The following is a 22,692-nucleotide window of genomic DNA, read 5'->3' as shown; positions in this document are numbered from 1 at the left end:
AGAAACATGTTTTGTCAGAAGTTTAGAGATTTCTTATAGGTACAATCTCTATGCAACAAAAAAGAGCAAAATATGCCATTATTTTTTCAGATAAGTTATTTTAAGGCCATTGTTCTCTACTTTGCAAAACCCATTACTACAGTAAAATAAGCAAGCACCTAAGTTAAGAACCAACATACTAAGTACTGGGTCACCGACTATGTGATCGGGTCAACTCACTCGTCTAGTGGTCAACTCTTCCCATGGTCAACTCGTCACCTATTTGATCAACTAGTCCCTTAGTTTTGGTCAACTCTTCCTCAACTAGACAACTCACTCCGTACATGGTCAACTCATCACTATAATCTTGTAACCTCCTATTTTCAGGAATTTACAGCCCTAAAGGAGTTAAAATACCACTGCTTAAACTTTCTCCTAAAATCATTCTCAATGCCAATTTTAAAATACTGAGAAACTGTTAAATTCAGCTGCTGCAATCTGTGTAAACCTTTTTAAAGAGGAAGGAAATTAGGAGAACAGGGTGAAGTTGAGAGACAATAGATCAATTAACACATGCAGTCTTTAACTGAGACTCTTCAATTCTATTGTTTTTCTGCCAAGAAAATAAAAAAATTTTCACCAAAAACTGCAGTCCAGATTTCAATGATTTGAATTTGTCAGCCAAGAACTTTCATATTTCTCTCTGTTCACATGATAATATTCTCCAAGTATAGTCTAATCTCTATAGAGCTGTAGCTTCCATCAACACAGTGAGTATGTGAAACATGAAAAAATGCATGCATGCAGGACAAAGATAACTCCATGGTTAGAATTCTGTCATAGGAGATCATTTCAAACCAGCTTCCTGGATAACGTAAATCATTCCTGACATATTGGCAGGATTTATAAGTCCACCATGTACAATCAACATGACATACCAAAAAACAATTGAGCCACGTCATGACAAAACCAACATAATGGGTTTGCGACCAGCATGGATCCAGACCAGCCTGCGCATCCGCGCAGTCTGATCACGATCCATGCTGTTCGCTTACAAACCCTATAACAAGTAGAGAAACTGATAGCGAACAGCATGGATTCTGTCTTGATCCATGCTAGTCGCGAACCCATTATGTTGGTTTTGTCGTGACACGGCTCAATTCTATCTCATGTCATGAGTCATTTATAATATTGTTCCTTCATCTCTATCATTTAAAAAAAATACTCATAATGACTACATTTTCACATATTTGTTTTAAAGCTACATGCCAGATGAGCTAAAATATTCTAAGAAAATTAAACATTGGAAAATGTACTAAGATTTTAAGAAAAGTAAACAGATAAAAGATTACATGACATATCAAAAAAAATAATTATATCTCATGTCATAAGTCATTTATAATATTGTTTCTTCATCTGTACCATTTAAAGAAAACAAAAAACAAAAAAACAACACAAATTTGAAGTTACTTTAAAGATTAAAGTACATGCTGCATATTCTCTAATAAACACCCTGGGGTGTTACATTTTCACCAAAAGGGGACTAGGGTTAAAATGAAGTAAACAAGAAATGTCAAAGTGACATATTTTGCTCATCCATGACTAAATGCTGTCTGTTCTGGTATTTAAATTCAATAAAATTCCAAATAACTTTACATTTTTACATATATTCTTACAATTTTATAATAAATGTCACCTGAATGATTGGTTGATGCATGTTATCTTCTCTGTTTAAGTACACATTTTTTAAGCAATCAGAGTATAGAACCATTACCAATTCTTTCTCTTGTATCCGTTTTTTACCAAATTATTCTAAATTTCTAAAGAAAATCTGCCGTCATCATGCAAGCAAGTCATAAAAGAAAGCATTTAAAAGAAAAACAGAAAAAACAAAACTTTCTGATTCATTTCACCAGTTTACTAATTCAATAACTCATGCATTATACTACATTCTTTTCATCTTTACTCATTCTCAGAGACTCTGAATTAAAAGAAGCATGCAATGGGACAGTTTTGTTCTAAACGAGAGTTAATCAGTTAATCAAGAGAGCAGAGTTTTGGTCCTTAAACTGAATTTTAACGTCTCTTTTTTTGCTAAATGGCTACAACTTTCAGCAGATTTATTATGATTTGTTGTATTCTTGAAGCAATGGGGATAATTAATCAAAAAAGAAACACAGATTTGTATATCTACTGAATGGTATTTTGTAAGATGAATACTATCAAGGCACCAAATGCTTGAGGAAATGATATATAAACAAATCATCAGTAAACAAGTTATCTTTCAACATTTACTGCTGACACTTCTGTCACCTAATCCCCACCATATAGCCCCAGCTTATGAGAAAACTGACCAAGAACCACCGACACCCGCCATAAACTGTCTCCATCAATATATTTCAATTTATACTGGTTCCTGGGCATGTAACTATCACTGGCAAAGAACCAGACACTGGTTCTCAGCATGTATCTTTATTAATTATACAAGCCAGGAATCACATTAATTATTCAAATATTAAAAAAAAGATTGACAATAGTTCCCAGTTAAAACAATAACAAAAGGGCTATAAATCTGCAAAACATGTAATGATATTTAAGCCTTCGAAATATGAATCTTTAGATACCAGCTGGAAGTTACAAAAAATCACCCATTCTTCTGCAAAAGCTGCCATCCCTGCTGATACCAATACAAGCTAATACCACTGGTAAACCAATATCTGAATTAGTACTAATAAATGTCAACATAAAACAGACACCTACATACATAGAGAGGGGTATATTTGATGGATTAAAGGCTAAGTTTCTGCCAACACATTGTACTGGGTTAAAATATCCGAACTTCCAGTCTGGCAGATGACCGTGAACTTTATAATAAGGGCATGTCAAAACAATGACCACTGTATGCATTCAAAATGATTTACTGAAAAATCAAATATTTTTTTTTTTATTTTAATCAATGCAAATAAGTCATTATTTATTATATAAATTGTCAATCAAGCAACTGTTTTAGTTACAGATATTTTTTTAAGTCCACTGTTTAAGACCCAAATTGTACTTGTTGGCTGCATAAATAATTGGAATTGGAACTTTAGAAGCTGTTGACCTAATTTGATAAACAAGAGCTGTCAGAAGGACAGCGCGCTCAACTTTTTTTTAGTGCTTGCCTATAAAACAAAACTTTGACAGTTAAGGGCACACAAGACTTTAACTAGGAATTTCTAAGTACAAATCAAGAAACATTTTCACAGAGTTATCTTCTCTTGCTTACAGATAGGTCTCATGATGGCACATAAGAACTCCAACTTCCAAAGTAATATCTCAAATGGTTAAGTCAACAAGTGGACAAGAATGAAAATTTTAACTGAGTTTCTAAGTCAAAAAGGGCCATAATTCAAATAAAATCCTTAACAGAATTACCTTCTCCTGCCCATGTTTTGGGACCATGATGGTAAACAAGTATTCCAACTTTCAATTTAATATCTCAACCAGTTCAGTCAAAAAGTTGACTGGTACAAAAAAGTTAACCAAGATTCTAAGTCGATAAAAGGCCTTAATTTTTTAAAACAAATCCTGACAGAGTTACCTTCTCTTGCGTACAGATGGGGGTAATGATGTGAAATAGCATTAAAAGTTTCAAAGCAATATCTCAAAGGGTTAAGGCAATAAGTGGATTTTACCCATATTCAATGTATTTTCTAAGTCAAAAAGGGGCATAATTCTGTCAAAAACCTTGACAGAGTTATGTCCTCTTGTCTGTTGATGAAGGTCGTGATGGTAAACAAGTATGGTCAGTTTCAAAGCAATACCTCCAATGGTTTTGAAATAAAGTGAGGTGGTACAAAAAACTTAACCAAGCTCAATACACTTTCTAAGTCAAAAAAGGGCCATAATTCTGTCAAAAACCTTGACAGAGTTATGTACTCCTGTCTGTAGATGGAGGTTATGATGGTGAACAAGTATGGTAAGTTTCAAAGCCATACTTGTAATACTTCTGAAATAAAGTGGGGTGGTACGAAAAACTTAACCAAGGTGTGACGCCAACGCTAACGCTAACGCCGACGCCGGGGCGAGTAGGATAGCTCCCCTTTTCATAGAAAAGTCGAGCTAAAAAAGTAATTAATTGTGAATGATGTGAAATTTCACAGGCAGACCTGAGGTCTAAATGCTATCAAGTAGCATATGATTGCAAGTTCAAGTTAAAGCTAAATATAACTTTTCTTATTTTATAAACAAATTGTAAAATAATTATGTAATATATAGAAAATGGAAAAAATCATTCTTAAAACTTCCTCAAAAGGAATTTCTTAGAATTTTCACTACTTTATTGTTAATACACCCACTTATGGTTTCCACAGTATAAATTAAATTCAAGACACAGAAACAGGATGAGTTTTGACTTTTACCAGACTCTGAGACAATCCAATTATAGTTAAACTGTAACATTTATATCCTGAAAATATACTCTAACTGACATGTATTATATATACCAAAAGTTAAACCTTTGTTTGTATTAACAGTTATAGTTTATAGCAATATTTCAGATCAATGCTAATTTTATCATCAGTTAATTGTAATATTTCAGATAAATGCTAGTTTATCATCAGTTAATTGATATATTTCTGATAAATGCTGGTTACTTCAATCAGTTTATTGTAATATTTCTGGTAAATGTTGGTTTCTTATTATCAGTTTATAAGTTTATCATCAGTTAATTGATATATTTTAGATAAATGCTGGTTTATCATCAGTTAATTGATAATATTATTTCAGATAAATGCTGGTTTACCATCAGTTAATTGATAATATTATTTCAGATAAATGCTGGTTTACCATCATTTAATTGATAATATTATTTCATATAAATGCTGGTTTATCATTAGTTAATTGATAATATTATTTCAGATTAATGCTGGTTTACTATCAGTCAATTGATAATATTATTTCAGATAAATGTTGGTTTTTATAGCAATATTCAGATTATCAGTCAATTTTAATATATCAGATAAATACTGTTTTATTGGGAGTTTACAATTCTATATTGATTAAGCTAAATTTGAGATAACTAAAGCTTAGTAGTATATTAAAGAAAAAGAAAAGATTTATACAAATAATGATGATAAATAAAATATTTTTTAGTTTGTCTTAAACTGACATCTTTTATTGAACTGTTTACAGCATGAAACTTTCTAGCTTTCTGGGATTTTTAGACTTTAAAAAACTCAATCTTAATTAATTAAAGACCAAACAAAACACCATATTTTTTCAGCACTCCAGCAGAGTAGTGTACAGGAAACTGTCGACAGAGAGCCTAGTCTGTCAGCGTTCTGGACAGTTTACTTTCTCCTCCATGCAGAACACAGGCTACTATATCAAAACAATGTTCCCATTAAATTCTCTTCATTCAACAGTACAGATCCTATTTTTCATTGCTTCTGTTGCTCTGAAGTGAATCTTCAAAAACAACAAGCCACAACAATTTATATACGAAAGCTGAAATGGACTGAAGTGCAGTGAAGAGCTGTCAGAAGATATCAATTTATGTTTTTTCTGCGGCCTCTGGTGCACCTAGAGTAAGGAATTATCTTATTCAAAGTGAATGAGCCTGACACAATATCTGTTATTACTCTCAATAGAAAAATTGTGCAAATCTAAATGATTAAATAATATTCGATAAAATTGGCTTATTAACTAAAACATTTTAATTGCAACACCACCAATCTATATAAGGAGGGTTACTACTGAGTTTTACAGACTCAATCTTCAAGCACTATGGGCAAGAGCCCTCAACCATGGACAAGAAGTTCTCTAAAATATTCCCTGAAATCTTACTAACCTTTTCCAAACCTATGACTAGGACATTACCAACTTTATTTTATGACAGTTTTCAACTTTATGACAACTGCTGTAGTCAAACATTCAGCAAAGATATAAATACTCAGCAAAAAAAGACATAAAAGCATTTCACTGTTCCGCATCAATAAACAACAGTTCATCATTACCTCTAATCACCAATGAAAATATGTCTTTATCACACACTAATAGCCAATGAAATAGAGTGTTAATTACTCTTAATAGCCAATCAAAATACTGCACACTCATAAAACTGACCAATGAAATTTGGGCAATTAGGAACATCTGAAGCATGACGAAGATAAATCAATACAAGATACCCAATGATGGTGTGCAGTTAGAAACAAGAGCCCCTTGTAGTAGACACTCATCAAACAAAAGTGCTAGCATATCTTTAATTACCTGTGGCAGAAATTAACAGTTTACCTTCTCTATAATTACAAATCACAACCAGCTGTTATTTATCATAATCAACTGTTGACCATCTAACTTCAATTTTTCTTCAAACTTTATGATTTGTTCCATATGATTTCCAGGAGCTGAGTAGGTTCACTCAAACAAATGACTTGTGTATTTTTTCCTATTTAGTTTCTATTTCTCATTGCTGCTGCTATCATGCTTCTTTTAAGTTCCAAAATTTGTAGATCAGAGACTGAAAATATCTGATATTACGAAAATCACATTACATGTATATAGGTAAATAAGGAAAAGCATTATATTTTGAAAGTCAAAAGCCAAAATCAGTAGTAAATGACTCCCAAGCATCCACTCATGGAAGCCCTGAATTATTATGATACAAAACAGAATATAAGTATTCTTCATTGCCTCCTTACATGTTGGTCATCATTAATTTCTTTTATCTTCTTCAGTGCAAATGGAGAAAGTATCAAAAGGTTATATACCAAAAGATTTGAAAAGATTTAGTTCACAAGTTCTGAAGTCTTTCAGTCTTACTGAAGCTCAGTGTACCAATTACTATGGTTACCAGCTGCTCAAAGTTTAATTATCATTATGACACTAAAATTTACTGGCAGACAATTTGAATCCCTAAAGGCAGTTGCATTCATTGTCAAGTAAATATAATTTTTGGGAAAAAAATCATGAAATTTAAGTACTGAAACATAAAATAAATCTTTTTTCCCCTTCATTTTTCAACTACTTCAAATGTACTTGATAAAATTGCTCCCAGACATCCCTGCTCAAGAAGACAGTGACATTAGGCCTGTAAATAATCTCCCATATCTTCACCAACTTCCTCTCATTAAAATATAAATCCTTGAATCTTTACATAACAGTAATTAAAAACATGCAGTTCTTCTTTAATGAGCTCAAGAACTTTTTTTCTGAAACTTTTTCCATAAGTTTTTATCTTTCAAGGAAGTAATTCCCTCCTCATTATCAACATGATATATGTGTATTTTTAAAATTATTTCCTAGCTGTTTAAATCTCACTTCATGTTCCTTCAAGTTATATGAAATGGGCAATATTTTCTTCAAAAAAATTACTGTAATTAAAACTCATTAAATGTTCTTTCAACTTATGTACAAGGGGCAATAACTCTTCCACAATTAACTGTAATTAAAACTCATTTCATGTTCCTTCAACTTATGTACAAGGGGCAATAACTCTTCCACAATTAACTGTAATTAAAACTCATCTCATGTTCCTTCAACTTATGTACAAGGGACAATAACTCTTCCACAATTAACTGTAATGATTTTTTTTAAAGTATCAATCAATCAACAGCAGGCTTACTCCATTTATAAGACTACATATAAGACCATGCCACACTCAACAGTTATTTCCTAGATTTTAGCATAAAAAGGGTTTTATACCATACAATGAGAAACCACAAAGACAGGTTCATCTATTTCTTAGAAAAGGAAGACTAAGATGTTATTGGCCAGGTTTGATACTATATTAAGAGAGACTTTTAAAATGTGTTAGAGAGACAATGACAATATGGACATACCATTGAATTTATAGCAAGAAGTGTGAATTCTGCTTTACCAATCATTGAGAAAAATTTGAAAGTCACATATACTTTTTAAAATAAGCATATGAATTATGAACAAAGAAGTTTGCTGTTTTGGGCTTTCTTTATTTAATGTTTCCCTGGCTTTACACATTTGGAAATGGCACTTGACCTACAAGAGTCTTCTACACCTGTATATGGCAAATTTTAATTAACACTTCACACATTCAGCAATTACTTTAATTACATGGCACTATACAGTTTCTACAAGTAATCACTCAAAAAAAAATTCTAACAGAAGATTACAACAATTTAAGATTTTAGAATGAGCTATATTTAAAGCATCCTCCTCTATAACTATTCTGGTTATTATAGGCAACATGTATTATTTTAAAAGCAGTGAGCTAAATGCTGCCCATGTTTTATAACGTTGCTTTACTGGGATACAGTCATAGCTGCTGTTATGGCATAATAATAATGTACCATCACCTCAGTGCAGTGACTGGTTTAACTCCTTACATAATTTTATAGGAGTTAACCCGTTAAATGCCCTTAGGTGACAAATACAATACCCCATTATAATAAGTTTAGGCTGATCCATGATGGAACCTTACTACTATAATTTTATGCCCACCAAGAAAACTTGTTACTTTACAAAATGATACCTTGGTCTTTGATGTGACCCAATAAAGTGTTCAAATACAAAATAGTTACTCCAACTACAACATCTGCAAAGAAAAATATTTCTTCTTGTTATACTAAAATAAACAAATTTCTTTTTTTGTTTTTGTTTTTTCCGTGGCATGTCATTTTTTATGGACCAATTGCATTTTTGTAGAAGGATGTATATAAAAAAAATGCCAAAAAAAGAGCACCAAAAACTTCCTTTCTCTAAAACAAACACTGGTGAGTATGACAAATGTTGTAAAAGACACTTGAATGAATCACCAGCATTTCTATCCCAAGAATTCACACAACAAAAATCTGTCTCAATGTTTGACAATTGGACTCCAAAAAAAAAAAAACACCCTCAAAGGACATTCTCGACACGACCAGCTTCTATCTAATTGAGTCTGAGAGATTCGATCTTTGTGCATCATGTACGCATCAATGGAATTACAGAAAAAGACGGTGTTTATGGAGATTGTGTCAACTTAAGATGTATCATGTCAACTCTATATTGTCGTGATTCATCAATTTTCTTTCTAGGGAACTCTCAGCCTTCCTCTACACTGACTCACGGCCCTTAATTATCTCAAATGAATTCTTGATTTGCTCACATGCACAGATTTGCATAGGAAATATTTATTTTGATGTAACTTCATTTCTGATTACATTCTTATATATTCTATCACTTGTTTAACTGTGAGCATTCATATTATATCAATTTAATTCAATTCAGGTTAATCAATTTCAACCATAGATAATCATAACAATTTCTTAATTGCCAAAAACTTATCCTCTACATTTTGTTTCAAGAATATTATTGTGTTGTGTGTTTATTTCAGCAAAATTCAATTAAATAGTTTATTTTGCATGAACTTAATTACACACAGAATTATAGCCAGTTAGTTATGCATGATGTCAAAGATTTATTACGGTCAGTAATCAATTATAACTCATTCAAGGCTCAGTCTTAACTCTACTTTTCATACACAACATGTCAAGTTAGGCCTTGGCAAAGTTTTCCGTTCCTTTCCGGTTCTCCAATTAAAAAATCTTTTTAAAATCGCAAAACCAACATAGTTACAGTGGAATGATCTTCCATTCTTCTTATATTATGAAAACAATATTTTGTTGTCTGAATTACGAAGCAGTTGCAGTATTGTTATAACAATTTGTAAATATTTCAATTTTCTTGCATCACTTTCATAGAATAAAATGCTGACAAATCAATAACTAGAAATCCTGTATCATCAGAAAAAAAGAAGAAATCATTCAATTCTATTACTCCATTTTGCCATTTTTTGTCATTTCTATAAGTGTTTATATTTGTTTCCGATAATAAGCATTTTTTGTGAAAATCGTCGTACTATATTTGCCCAAATAAACTCCCTGAGGTATCGACAACAGTAACAGTAAATATTTCAGGCTTTTCCAATCAAAGTGGGGAGCAAAATTTGATTATTATCCAAATTAAAAATAGGTTTTGATACGAGACACCACCTTAGTGCACTGGTTTAACTCCTTACATAATTTTATAGGAGTTAACCCGTTAATGCACTGACAAATACAATACCCCATTATAATAAGTTTAGGCCCATGATGGAATACGACACAAAAATAGCTCAATATCCTTAGATGTGTGGATGTTTAAACAAAATTCCAGGAGCATATACGTGTAACTGGTGAAGTACGGTACATTATATTTTCCCATATGAAGCCACAATCACATGGCTGATTGCTTACAATTTCCACTGGGACCTATGAAGAGCAAAAAAGAAAACTTGGTTTAATAAAATGTCAACATTTGATGGACCAATCAACAGTGTACTTATATCTCATCATAATTGTGGGGGAAATTGTAGACCTCAGGGTGCATATGAGGTTAAAAACTGTGAAAAAGGTCAATACTGTCAAGTAGCAAAGCTCATATTATAATCAATGGAACTCCAAAATTTTCAGTAATTGCTTGCTCCGCAAAAGTGGTGGCACTTAAGTTAGCTGGTAAATTCACATGGGAATATCTCATAACATCTTAATATGACACAAAAACCCTTCACTCAGACATTCTATTATTATTATTTATTTAGGACTTTTTACACTGTGTGATTATAAACCATTCCAACCCTGACAGTTTGTTTATATCATTTCATAATTGTATCTAAAGATAACATTTATTAAATTTTCATTATTTATGTGTTAATTTGAAATCCCTTTTTAAACAAATGGTATCAAATGAAGGGAAAAACAATGAAAATATCAGTTGCCTATCTAAGAATTATATTAAGGGGTGCATGATGATGAAAAGGGCATTGATGCCCCCATATTCTACCAATTTGTCCCATATGACAGACAGCAGGACAGTGAAACTGACAAATCTATGTGTCCCATCAGGACCCCTTAATTTAGACACAAAATCTTCTTTGGCAAATAAATGCAATCAAGCAAACTAGTAGTTTAGTCAGCTCAAACCTCTACTATATTAAAGGATTATTCTCATCTCTAGGAATTTTGGGAGGGGAGAATATTTCCTTAGATTTAAATACAATATGGTAATTAATTATTCAAACACATGCCCACAGTATCAGCGGTAGTTCATTATTGCTGTAATTGGATTACATATATGATATAGCTGGCAAGTGTGGCTCTAGTTTTCCTGTCTAATTATCATTGATTAATCCATAATCAGAAATTACCATCTTGGCGCTCACCGCCTGCCTGCCTGCACACTGGAGTTTAGAATTTAGCGGAACTATTTTGCCTTAATGTGCTTCAAAATTAAAAAGTTACAGAGTTTTGCATGCAGGCATTGTAAATTTACGCTTTTTTTTTATAAACCAAACAGAAAGTATCCTAAAATTATTCCTGAGTTATAACCAGTGTCTCTTCACAGATCTGAGCCAATTCTTTCAGGGAATGACTTACTATGATAAGAATCTAAACATTTCTTCCTCATAAATTATAAATGACAAATTATTGTTTTAATCATGACAAATGATAACTAAATTCACGCCCAAACCCTCATCCTGACCTTTTCATATGTTCAAAATTCAATTTAACTTCAATCATTTAGTTTTTTTTAAATTCTATGAAATAACAAAAACATGAATATCATCCGATAAAAATAAAGTTCCGTATGTTTAACAAACACCTGGAATATTTTTTCCTACAGGATCTCAGCTGGCATACATCTGCATGGATACAGTTCATTGCTACAGGTACATAAATCTTCATGTCAGAATTGCAAAAGGTTGGAATTTACATAATAATCATTTTTTATCATAGCTTTCCCTTAGTCTTCACATTGTTTCAATACAGCTGATCTTAAATTTCATGCTGATGTTAAAATTTTGATATTCAACAAGGTACCAGTCAGTTGTTTCCCTTGCTTTCCCACGATTTAGACTTTTTGGATATTTACCCCCCTCCCCCACCCATCTTTTAAAGATACTGCCCAATTGAAATAGTTGGATGACAGATTCTTTGCACTGTCCGGAGGATTGTGGGACCAGGCTTACATTATAACACTAAAACGTAATTCTTTAAACTTTCCAAATATGTACAACTGCAATCTTTTCATTCCTTCCATTAACCCATCTGTAATCTTTTTTTCATTCTATATAACCATCTTTATCAAGAACTGTCAAAAAGTTTAAAATTTAATCAATAAAAGTCAATACAAAAGGGCCATAACTCCTGATAAAATGACTATCACAAACTGTTTGTCTATTTTTGTTCTGCTGATTTCTGCTGAACATATTTTGGGTCATGTTTAAGCTGTCATTCCACATAGATAACTAACCAGTAATAATCAATTTCTCCAAAAAAGACCAACTACTTATATCATATGATCTCTGAATCATCTATGAGAGAGAAATGACCATTAGCTTCAATGTCTGAGATTTATTGTCAGGGAGAAGTTTTGCCTTCTCCAAGGATCAAACTAGCAACCCCTAGATTACAGATCCCATGCTCTTCATTACTGACCTATGCTGGTAGACATTTACTAGGATATACAAACATTAGTCTATCACTAATCAATCCTGTCATTTTTATTTCATGAAAACTTCAAAAACACAGGCTCTATAAGTGCTGTTACTGCATACTGTTTTCATCACTATAACAAATGTTTCCTCTTTTTTTTAAACATAACATTGATGTTATGTCAGCAGAAGAAAATGTTACATCTGGTATGTAACATAAAAATTTAAAGGTATCATCATAATTAGTACATCCTGTTTAACAAGCAGTACCGAAATAACCTTTTAAATAGTAAACCATTCCAGTCCTCCCTACAGCACTAACTGCTTGACCCTGATTTCTTTAATTAGTACAAAACAAACATACACAAAATTACAGCTGCACTTTACAAATTATTTTGTAGCCACAAAAATCTGGTTAACCATAACTCATAGCAGTTTTTCACAGACTTTTGGTCTATAACTGGTTTAGATCAAACATTAAGATGCACTAGGAATTTATTTTAACCTATAACCATTGCTGAATTTTTATAACTTGTACTATTGTCCAGCTTCTGTTTTTGGAATTGTCATTTTATCATCAATTTTGGGGATATCAAAGTTGGTCTGCCAACATTATATAGAGCCTGGTCAGACTACATGGACATGCATGTTGCTGGGGCTTTTGGTTTCGTCCTTAAGGGTTAAACTGTTTGTATGCTAACACAGTTTTGTTTGTATTTTCTAAAATGGGAAATTTTTTTTGGCACTTTATATTTTTTTGTTAATATGAAAGCAATTATAATGTTAACTGACTATGGATTATTTACTTCAAAGGGCTTTAATTGGCTTTAAAAATAGTATATATATAAATAACGCCAAACATTTAGATGGGGTTATTTAACACTTTATTATGGAGAATAAATTGCTAAGATAAAAAAATCCTTGTTTCAACAGAGAAAAACATATGTAGTTTATGATACATGACTATTTTTACACTTACTCTTTGTAATACATCTGCCTTCAAAATAACTGGAAGAATATATTGTAACCATGATTTACTGTCCTTTCTCCCCCCCCCCCTTCCACATTCCCCCCCCCCCTCCCATACTCCAGCTAATTATGTCTAATTACATGTCAACCAGCAACTAGGAGCTCATTCATCTATCATTTCTCTGCTGTAGTCAGTTTTTCTACTCTTTAAAGATGATTATTGTTCCTTCACAAAATTTCACTGATGACTAGCAGTGGAAAAAAAACCAAACATCCAAGGACATTTTAACTATAATATAACAAACATATTTTTGGGGGAATGAAAAAACTACAATAATGTTGATTGATTGGGAAAGGGATATTCAGATATCCAGACTTGTTTAACAATTTCTTGTTCAATTGTAGATACTATGTCTGTATTTAAACAACTTTCCTCAGTGACACATAACACATTTGAGCCGCGTCACGACAAAACCAACATAATGGGTTTGCGATCAGGATCCATGATCAGGATCCATGCTATTCGCTATCAGTTTCTCAACTTGTTATACGGTTTGTAAGCGAACAGCATGGATCCTGATCAGACTGCGTGGATGCGCAAATGCATTATGTTGGTTTTGTCATGACGCGGCTCATTTATAACATAATAAACAACAAAGAAAACCTCAACAAACACATGACTATTTCAGCACAGCCACAACACACTGTGCTGACAGTTGCAAAAGGTTTATTTTTCATGTTCATTTTTAACCTGCTGAATTCCTTCAGTTCAGTCCTTTTTTCTATTATTAATATTATAAAGAATATGAAGAAGAAAATTAAGTCAGCCAAAAACAGTATAGAACTTGGTTTTAGTGCACCAAACTGCAGGCTAGCCTGGCATGATACTGGCTGACAAAGGTTTACCACTTCAAAGGGTCCAACTATTTAAGAAAAAGGGACAACTCTATCATAACATTCAACACAATTCATACAGAGTTACTTTTTCCTGTTTGTCTATTTAAATCACTCGGTCATTTTTCCAATATTTTCCAAGCCTCCTTAAATTTTAAGAAAAATTACAAATTACGGGCATAAATCACAAATAAATGAATCAATTTATAGTAACAAACTTAATAAACTCCCACTTCTTTAATTAATTAAAATCATAAATTCATAGGCTCTTTTCAAGTTCCATACACAAGATAATATTTCAAATTAATTAAATTTCTTATTGATTAAATGATTATGTTTCTTTGCCCTAGCAAATTAATATTGCAGTAACAGTAATATTTCAACCAAGTAAAGTATCAGCTGCGATTTACACTTGAAAAATATTATATTTGAACACTGTGCACACTAAAAATGACAGAGTTTGTGTTTTATAACATTTACTCCACTAAATATCTTTAATGGACTTGTGCATCTTTCAGTGTAAACAAGTCTGTCCTTCGTTTTTAGGGAAAATTCCCCCCCCCCTCCCCCACAGTATAGGTCATATGGCGACTTTTCAGCTTCACTGGTGGAGGAAGATCTCAGGTGCCCCTCTGTAAATTATTTCTGGCACTGGCACCCACAAATGTTCTGTAAGCTAGCTGAATGGCTTTCTTACATGAAGAATCTGAAGACTAAGGTGTTGCTTAAACCTACAGTAGTGGGAGGCAAGTGGTTTCAAGTCAAGGGCCTTAACCACTTGGCCACGGAAATTTAAAAAAAAAAATATTTACTGAGTTGGGGCCAGTACCCATCCCCCTACTTCCCTTTCAAAAACTAAATAATCGCTATCAGAGTGACTTCTCCGACTATCCTCCCACCACTTAAAACCATGCAAGATTACTGGGAAAAATGAAAGATGTTTCAGGCGAGAGGACCCGAAATGTTCATCTCACAATATTTCTCCTCATGTCACTATACCACAGTAATTTTTCATTTGAAACTGAGATGACTTCTTTAACAGTTAACGACAAGAAAAAATATGCGCCAATGTATTTTGATGTTTACGTGATAAATGCACCTGTCTCCGTCACATTACGTATCATTAAATCATCGGGTAAAATTACAACAGCCAGGGACAAATTGATGAGAAGATCGATCGTGCTTGAAAGAAGCTAGTAATTGTTCTGACAAGCAGACGGCATACGAGACATTTTATCTCTTTTTTCTAACGCTTTAACAAATTTCTATTTAGGAAAATTTGCAAAAAAAACAATTTGTCACAATGCATTAAATATATACACATTCCACAGTTACTCTCTACAAATGAGCACAAAATACAGACTCCATATTTTCTGCACTTCCATTTACCAATAGCAATTTATATATTTTTTTTTTGGATTTGATTAATTCACAAACATTGGCTGTGAATCTTATCTCTAGCATAGAAATGAGTTGCAAATGGTATACAGGGCCAAATTTTGAGTTTTAATCTAAAGCATTTCTTATTTAACTTGTCCGTAGGATATTTATAAAGAAAATTCTTGAAAATTTCCACTTGTCCGTAGAGGCCGTGGGACAACCTGGGCAATACAGAAACTGATTTTGCCGCCCCTGGACTATATCTTTAAACAAGTTAGCCTGCATTTTTATTTTGCTTAAACCGATATTTTGTTGGCATTTGAAATAAATTCAATAAAAATCTTTTGGTATTTTTCATTTTGTTTCCTAGCTACACTATGTGCACCTTTGTCCCCCTACCAAGTATTCCCCTCAACTCCCCCCCTCTCCCCCAAACACAGAAGCATTTTGTTTTTTCAATATCTTCTAAAAAGTAGTGAGATCTGCCTGACAGTACCATAACATCTGCTAATGAGTCAACATTACTCAAAACAATTCTCACAACTTTCTCTTTATTGTTACAATCAAAGTTTTAAATGAATGTTTCCTGCAGCCATGCAGAAAATTAAATTCATCCCTAAAGCATAAAAAAGCTACTTCACTTTACTTAAAAGTAAAGAATGGATTTTTTTTTTTCAAGTTCAAGAAACAATTAGTTTGAACTTCTTCTTTGAAAATGATCATTCTACATGAACATATGATTGTAGAAAACTCTACTTAAGAATAGGACATAAAACATTATATTTAACTAACTATCGGGTTGATCAATTGATCTGTAAGTTCCCTAAAATATTCAAGCAAACAATACTTTCATGATCTAATTAGTGTACAATAACACTGTTTCTGGAAACAGTCATTATTTTTGTGAACTTATAACAACATTCTGTGATCTACTATACTGAATATATTCATATGTAATAGAAAAATAGATGTGCTTGGAATAATTCTATAATCTCACAACATAGAAATCAAATTCTAACATGCTTTACACTATTTCCCTATCAAAGAGACAGGGCAATCAAGTGCATTATTACACCAAATATGCAGAGCATGAAAAACAATGCTAACACATCATATGATGTCATATATGATGTCAATAAACCAAATTACTTCTATGCTCAATATATTTCTATCAATTCTCTTTTTTATAAGCATGTTAGAAAGGAAATAGATATTAATTTTTCTTGCATTATAGTGTAATAATGCACAGTTTATCATTCAAATGTTTTGTAATTAATCACTAAGGCCTATCAGCCTTTGTGATTATATTCATTATATTCATGCGCATTTGAACTTAAACCATGCATTATTATACAACAATGCACTCAAAATTAATATTATTTCCTAAATAAAATTTTCAAAAATTACATAAAGGTAACATTATTAAAATCTGGAAACAAAGTGATCCCTCGGAGGCATTAATCACAACAAAATAACATGAAAATTGCAGACTTGATTGATTGAGTCAGTACATGAGGGATTATAAACAAGTGTAACATCCCTGATGCCCACTAGCACTGGTTTGGGCAGGACTCAAGTTTCAACACTGGAGATCAATGATTCCGAAGGACCAGAAAAATATAACAGAACTGAAGTGAAAAAAACCAAAAAAACCCATACCCGTCTTAATTCTTATAACTGCCCACATGTTTCACATTTAAAAGTTTGACTATATTTAGCAAACCTTAACAATAACATTATATTGTACAATGACATTGCTTTGCTTTTATATTACTAAAACTTGTAAAGATCATTAACTGAAAATGTTATTGGTATGTTATGCACATGGGTACAGAAATAAGACTCAATATGGACTGAAGTTCTAAGACTCTTTTTACATTCTTTATCTTAACTGGAATTATTCTTGAGAAATGTGAATATTTGTTTGAAATGTTGTAAAAATTTTTTATATAAACTCAAGATTACATCAACTCTAGATTTATGTGTCTGGATTGTATGAGGAAATTGCGAAGCATAAGCAAATACAATATCAAATAAAATCATTTGCATTGTTAAATATCTCATATTCTTATACAATTTCTTTACAAAACATCAATTTCCTTTTAATTCTTCATTTTCAAGGGTAAATTTCACCAAAACTTTAATTCTCAAGCTTTTTTTAATGACAAATTCCATATCAAAATAAAGAAAGCCGTTAATTTGTGAACTTACCCTTCGTAGAACCAGAGTGCCGTCATCATCATCTTCACGATCTTTAAGGTCGCGGTTCCGATTCTCTCGGTTCCTCTCCTGCTCATGACGGGAAACCGGACTTGGTCCAGGTGGTGTTTCAACTTCTATAAATAGAATATGATCATGACCTTAATTGTCATAAATGACACATACATGTGTATTTGATTTTATATCTTGTCTTTGTTCATTTATTGAATAGAATAGTCATCATTATAAATGACACATATTTGATTCTATATCCTAAAAGCATGGCCTAGCCTTTGTTCAATTATTGTGGTTTCCATTTCTAAGTCTCAGCCACACTGTAATGGTGATGGTCATACAGTGGCTTTCAAGCATTTACTGCTAGAGAGGATAACCTAAGATGTTCCTCATAAATTATTTCAATCATAAACAAGTACTGGAGTAGAACCATAGACACAGATAGTATGACGTGCCCCTGGAAAAGTAAATCATTACTTTTGAGTTACTTTGTCAATTACTTCCTAAAAACTGGCCCATAACCCTTTTATCAGTGGGCTTGTATCATAGACATGAGATGTAAACTTTTAAAACAACAAGCATCAATATCAGTGGTTTTGTTATTAACCAACAGCAATAAGGCAGGTCACACAGCACCACTGTAAATGCTGGCTTGGTGCTTAAGAGTGTGATATACAGGTACAACATACTCGAAGCTGACACTCGAGGAAAGGTCGAAAAAAAGATTTCTACCACTTACCTTCATGTACAACCATGGAAGACAATGTTTCTAAAGTATCTTTATTGTAGCCTTCTGGTGGCCTGAAACATTGAAATAGTCAATTATAATTAATTCTCTACTATAATGAAAAGATGGTGTTTTTTTAAAGCATACTTTTAAATAAATGAGACCCATTTTGTTAAAATTTGTTGACTGCTTACTGTGTTTTAAATAGGCAATCTTGAATACACTTGATTTTCTTACATTTTTTTATTGTTTTTTTTTTAAATAGGTCTTTAAAACTTTACTTTGAATATGTATGATGTAAAATATGGGCACATTAAATGCTGTGACAAGAAAATATTACATTGTTTATGTCTTTATAAACTGATGATCTCAATACATGATGACATACCATTAAATATAGCAAACATAAAACCCATAAGAACAATGTAATGACTAACTACTAAATTTTAGCAAACAAAATACCACACAAGTAATGTGAATTAAAAATGCATTACAATTCATGTTTGTTCACTTCTGCATTTCCTTCTTACTAATAACTTGTAAATCTCAAATTAAGACATCTTCTGCCATCAGTTAACTTGTTTCTGTAAGTCAGTCTAAAACAATTTATTCCCCTTTTTTGCCACACTAAGACCTAAAATTGATCTCTTTCCAATATGTAAGAATTTACTTGGTCTAGCTAGCAGGGTACCAGTAACAAATGTTACTTACAGTAGTCTAGCTGGTTCAAAGGTAAGCAGGGTACCATCATTACAGTAGGCTAGCTGTTACATGAAAAAGCAGGGTACCAATGGCAAATTTTACTGACAGTGGTCTAGCTGGTTCAGAGGCAAGCAGGATACCAATGGCAAATTTTACTGACAGTGGTCTAGCTGGTTCAGAGGCAAGCAGGGTACCAGTGACAAATTTTACTTACAGTGGTCTAGCTGGTTCAGAGGCAAGCAGGGAACCAGTGACAAATTTTACTTACAGTGGTCTAGCCGGTTCAGAGGCAAGCAGGGTACCAATGGCAAATTTTACTGACAGTGGTCTTCAGAGGCAAGCAGCAGGTACCAGTGACAAATTTTACTTACAGTGGTCTAGCTGGTTCAGAGGCAAGCAGGGAACCAGTGACAAATTTTACTTACAGTGGTCTAGCTGGTTCAGAGGCAAGCAGGGTTACCAGCAACAAATTTTACTTGCAGTGGTCTAGCTGGTTCAGAGGCAAGCAGGGTACCAGCAACCTTACAGTGGTCTAGCTGGTTCTGAGGCAAGCAGGGTACCATCACGGTTGATGACAACTTCCTCTTCTTCCTCCTCCTCATCATCGCTGTTATCATCTGGTACAAGAACGGTCCGTGCAGGAGGTCGTATCTCCGCACCGAGCTCGTTCAACTGTGCTGCCAACAGGTCAAGGTCCTAATAATACAAGACAGAAATATTAGCTGGTCATTAAAGGCTAATTAAACTTTAGAAATGCTTTCTCTCAAAAGCTTTTAAACTTTGATGTACTTATGTAGTATCCAAGAAGTTACTTGGCTAATTACCTGACCCTTGCTTTTTGGCATTAAGTACAAATTGGTATGGAAGTCAATATACTATTTTGTTTACATTTTATTAATATTATGCCAAATCATATCACATTTATTGCTACTCTCTTCAGGTAACAAGCATTTTACATTCTCTAAAACCATTATTAAAAGCTCTTGTGCTATCCTTTTTTTTATGTCATAAATTTTTCTTTACAGCTCACTAAGTATATTCTTCAATTTATTTATGTTTGACATGTCTTTGCCATGATTTCTGTCATTTATTTTCTTCCAAAACTAATTACTTGTGCCTTGAACTGTACAAAGGGTAAAGAGCTCAACTAGTGCTTATTGATCAAAATATGACGTCAAAAGATGTATGACGTCAAATAAAGACAAGGAGTTAGTTGACGCAAGTGTCTATAGATGTGGGCAAGTATCTGTCACTTATCACAACATTAGAAACTAGGATTTAATTGAGAAATAAGACAATTTAACTCAATTCATTTTTCTTTTGGTTGAGTTTCACACTGCACCAACATTGTAAATGTCCTATAGTGACTTTCCAGCTTGACTGGCGTGGACAGACTTCCATGCATTTTTTTAAGAAAAAATGAGTGGAATCACCGACATTCTGTTAAATAGTGGGAAAGCTTCATCACATGAAAGACTCCAAAGTCCATTTTGGGATTTGAACCCAACACTGATTAGGGGTAAGCGGTTTGTAGTCAATGACCTTAATAACTTGGCCACAAATGCCTGAGGTCATTTTTGATAAAGTTCATAATACTAACCTCTGGTTTATTGGAAGCCGGTCTGTAGTTACGAGCCTCTGGATGTGGCGACCCCTGGTGCTGACCCCTGGAATCTGGAATCACTAGACCATGAAAACAAACAGAAACAACATCCACTACACTTAAAGCAGCTACACTACAACATTACACAGGTTAAAGCAAACAACAGGTAAAATAAGGGTTACATAATTATACATTTATACAATCAGGTTAAATTATTGCAATATTTAGTCAATTAAGAGGTTGAATTTGGTCATAACAGGTGTTAATGAGCATAAATTTTTTTATCATTCTTTAACATTCATCAAAGCACTGCATGCATTGCAATCAAATATGCTAAAATTTCATTTTCATTATTATCTACCAAAATTTCCTTTCCCTAATTATATAAGAGTTAATAATACTGAACTATAAACTATCATGTCTTTCTTGACTTAAAGTGTTAATTTATAATTGTGTTTACAAAAGAAGAAAACTGGAAATTGTTAACAATTTGATAACTCATATTACTTATTATTTTTTGGTGATTAGACAGACAGGCTTACTAAAGCTCCCCCTAATTTAAATTTACATAAATAGGCTTAAAAATTACTTATTATCTCCCTTAGGGGCAACTCCATCACAATTTTTTTTCGCAATTTTAACAAGTAAATCTTTATTGATTCTTTTTTAAAGAGCACAATATACAAATACATTTCTCCCTAAACAATGCTTTCTTGATTACATGTTGCAGCCATAACTCCATCAATCATTTCTAGCCATATCACATGCCAAGCCAGATTCAATTCTTGACATTCATAAATATTCTCTTGCTATAAGTATACATGCAAGCAAGACTTCACACTCCTTAAGCACATCCCTAATAATTTCAAGCAGGAGGCAAAATAAACTAACATCAAAAAACCAGTCTAAGAATTGCATTGGTCAAATTTGAATTCTCCACTAATCAGATGCAAGAACACTTGCCATTGGTTAATTTTGAATTCAGACCACAAATTTTACCAATAAGATGCAAGAATCTTGAAAACTGATTCCTAATTATATTTTTAAAGTGTTGAAACCTTTATAAGTATGTATTATACATGTTTATCAATGTGGTTATACAATATAATAATACACACACATATTAATAATCATTAAGACAGTTAATGAAAGGATAATTATGTATGATAATAATGAAAAGTTAACTGTATATAAAGAGTTGTGACTGTGTTGATTCTATCAATCTATTATCTGTAAGTATTCAAATTATTTGTCAGAGACAATGCAGTTTTTTCATAGGTGATATAAATAGGGTCATACTCAATATTTAAGAAATATCTGTTTAATTTCATCACATGTTCAAATGAAAAGCAATAATTGCTTTGACATTACTTCAGCATATTTTAGCCAATACAAATGCCATACAAAGACACAAGCATAAAAGCTTCAGCAATGAATAAATATAATCTGTAGCTACATGTATTATAAAGTGTGTAAAGCTATATTTTGGTTGTTTGAAAATCAGCATAGCTTTTGTTTGTATGGTGCATTAGATCCTTGTTGTTTTTAATATGACAATATGATGTTTGCCTTAGTTTGTCTAGTTTTATGATATAAGCAAATGTGTGAAATCATGGCTATAGATAATAATGGAATATTTTGTTAGGTAATATTCTATTCTCTTTACCTATAATTTCATTTAGTGTAATGATGATGATGATTTTCTTTAGACTGGGTGGTCAAGGATAGCCTACGAAAGTGCAAGCACTTTTT

At 32.6% G+C, this 22,692-nt stretch overlaps 1 protein-coding gene across 7 annotated transcripts in view; it reads right to left on the bottom strand.

Annotated features, from left to right (window-relative positions):
• LOC132739694 (mitogen-activated protein kinase kinase kinase kinase 4-like) overlaps window positions 1-22,692 on the bottom strand; it is a 96,961-nt gene that overhangs the window by 49,629 nt on the left and 24,640 nt on the right. For 5 of the 7 annotated variants that reach the window (XM_060727455.1, XM_060727457.1, XM_060727458.1 and 2 more), the window contains 4 exons: window positions 20,938-21,020; window positions 19,864-20,033; window positions 18,648-18,709; window positions 17,906-18,030 (listed from right to left, as the gene is read on the bottom strand). In XM_060727455.1, coding sequence (XP_060583438.1) covers window positions 17,906-18,030; window positions 18,648-18,709; window positions 19,864-20,033; window positions 20,938-21,020 — 440 coding nt within the window. The remainder of the gene's footprint in view (window positions 1-17,905; window positions 18,031-18,647; window positions 18,710-19,863; window positions 20,034-20,937; window positions 21,021-22,692) is intronic. The other 2 variants (XM_060727456.1, XM_060727462.1) reach the window with 1 other exon arrangement.

The sequence above is a fragment of the Ruditapes philippinarum genome, unplaced genomic scaffold (assembly GCF_026571515.1).
Source record: "Ruditapes philippinarum isolate M1 unplaced genomic scaffold, ASM2657151v2 ctg4618_1_1_1_1, whole genome shotgun sequence".
Classification (NCBI taxonomy): Eukaryota; Metazoa; Mollusca; class Bivalvia; order Venerida; family Veneridae; genus Ruditapes; species Ruditapes philippinarum.
The sequence above is the reverse complement of the archived record's forward strand: the minus strand, read 5'-3'. Positions and strand labels throughout refer to the sequence as shown.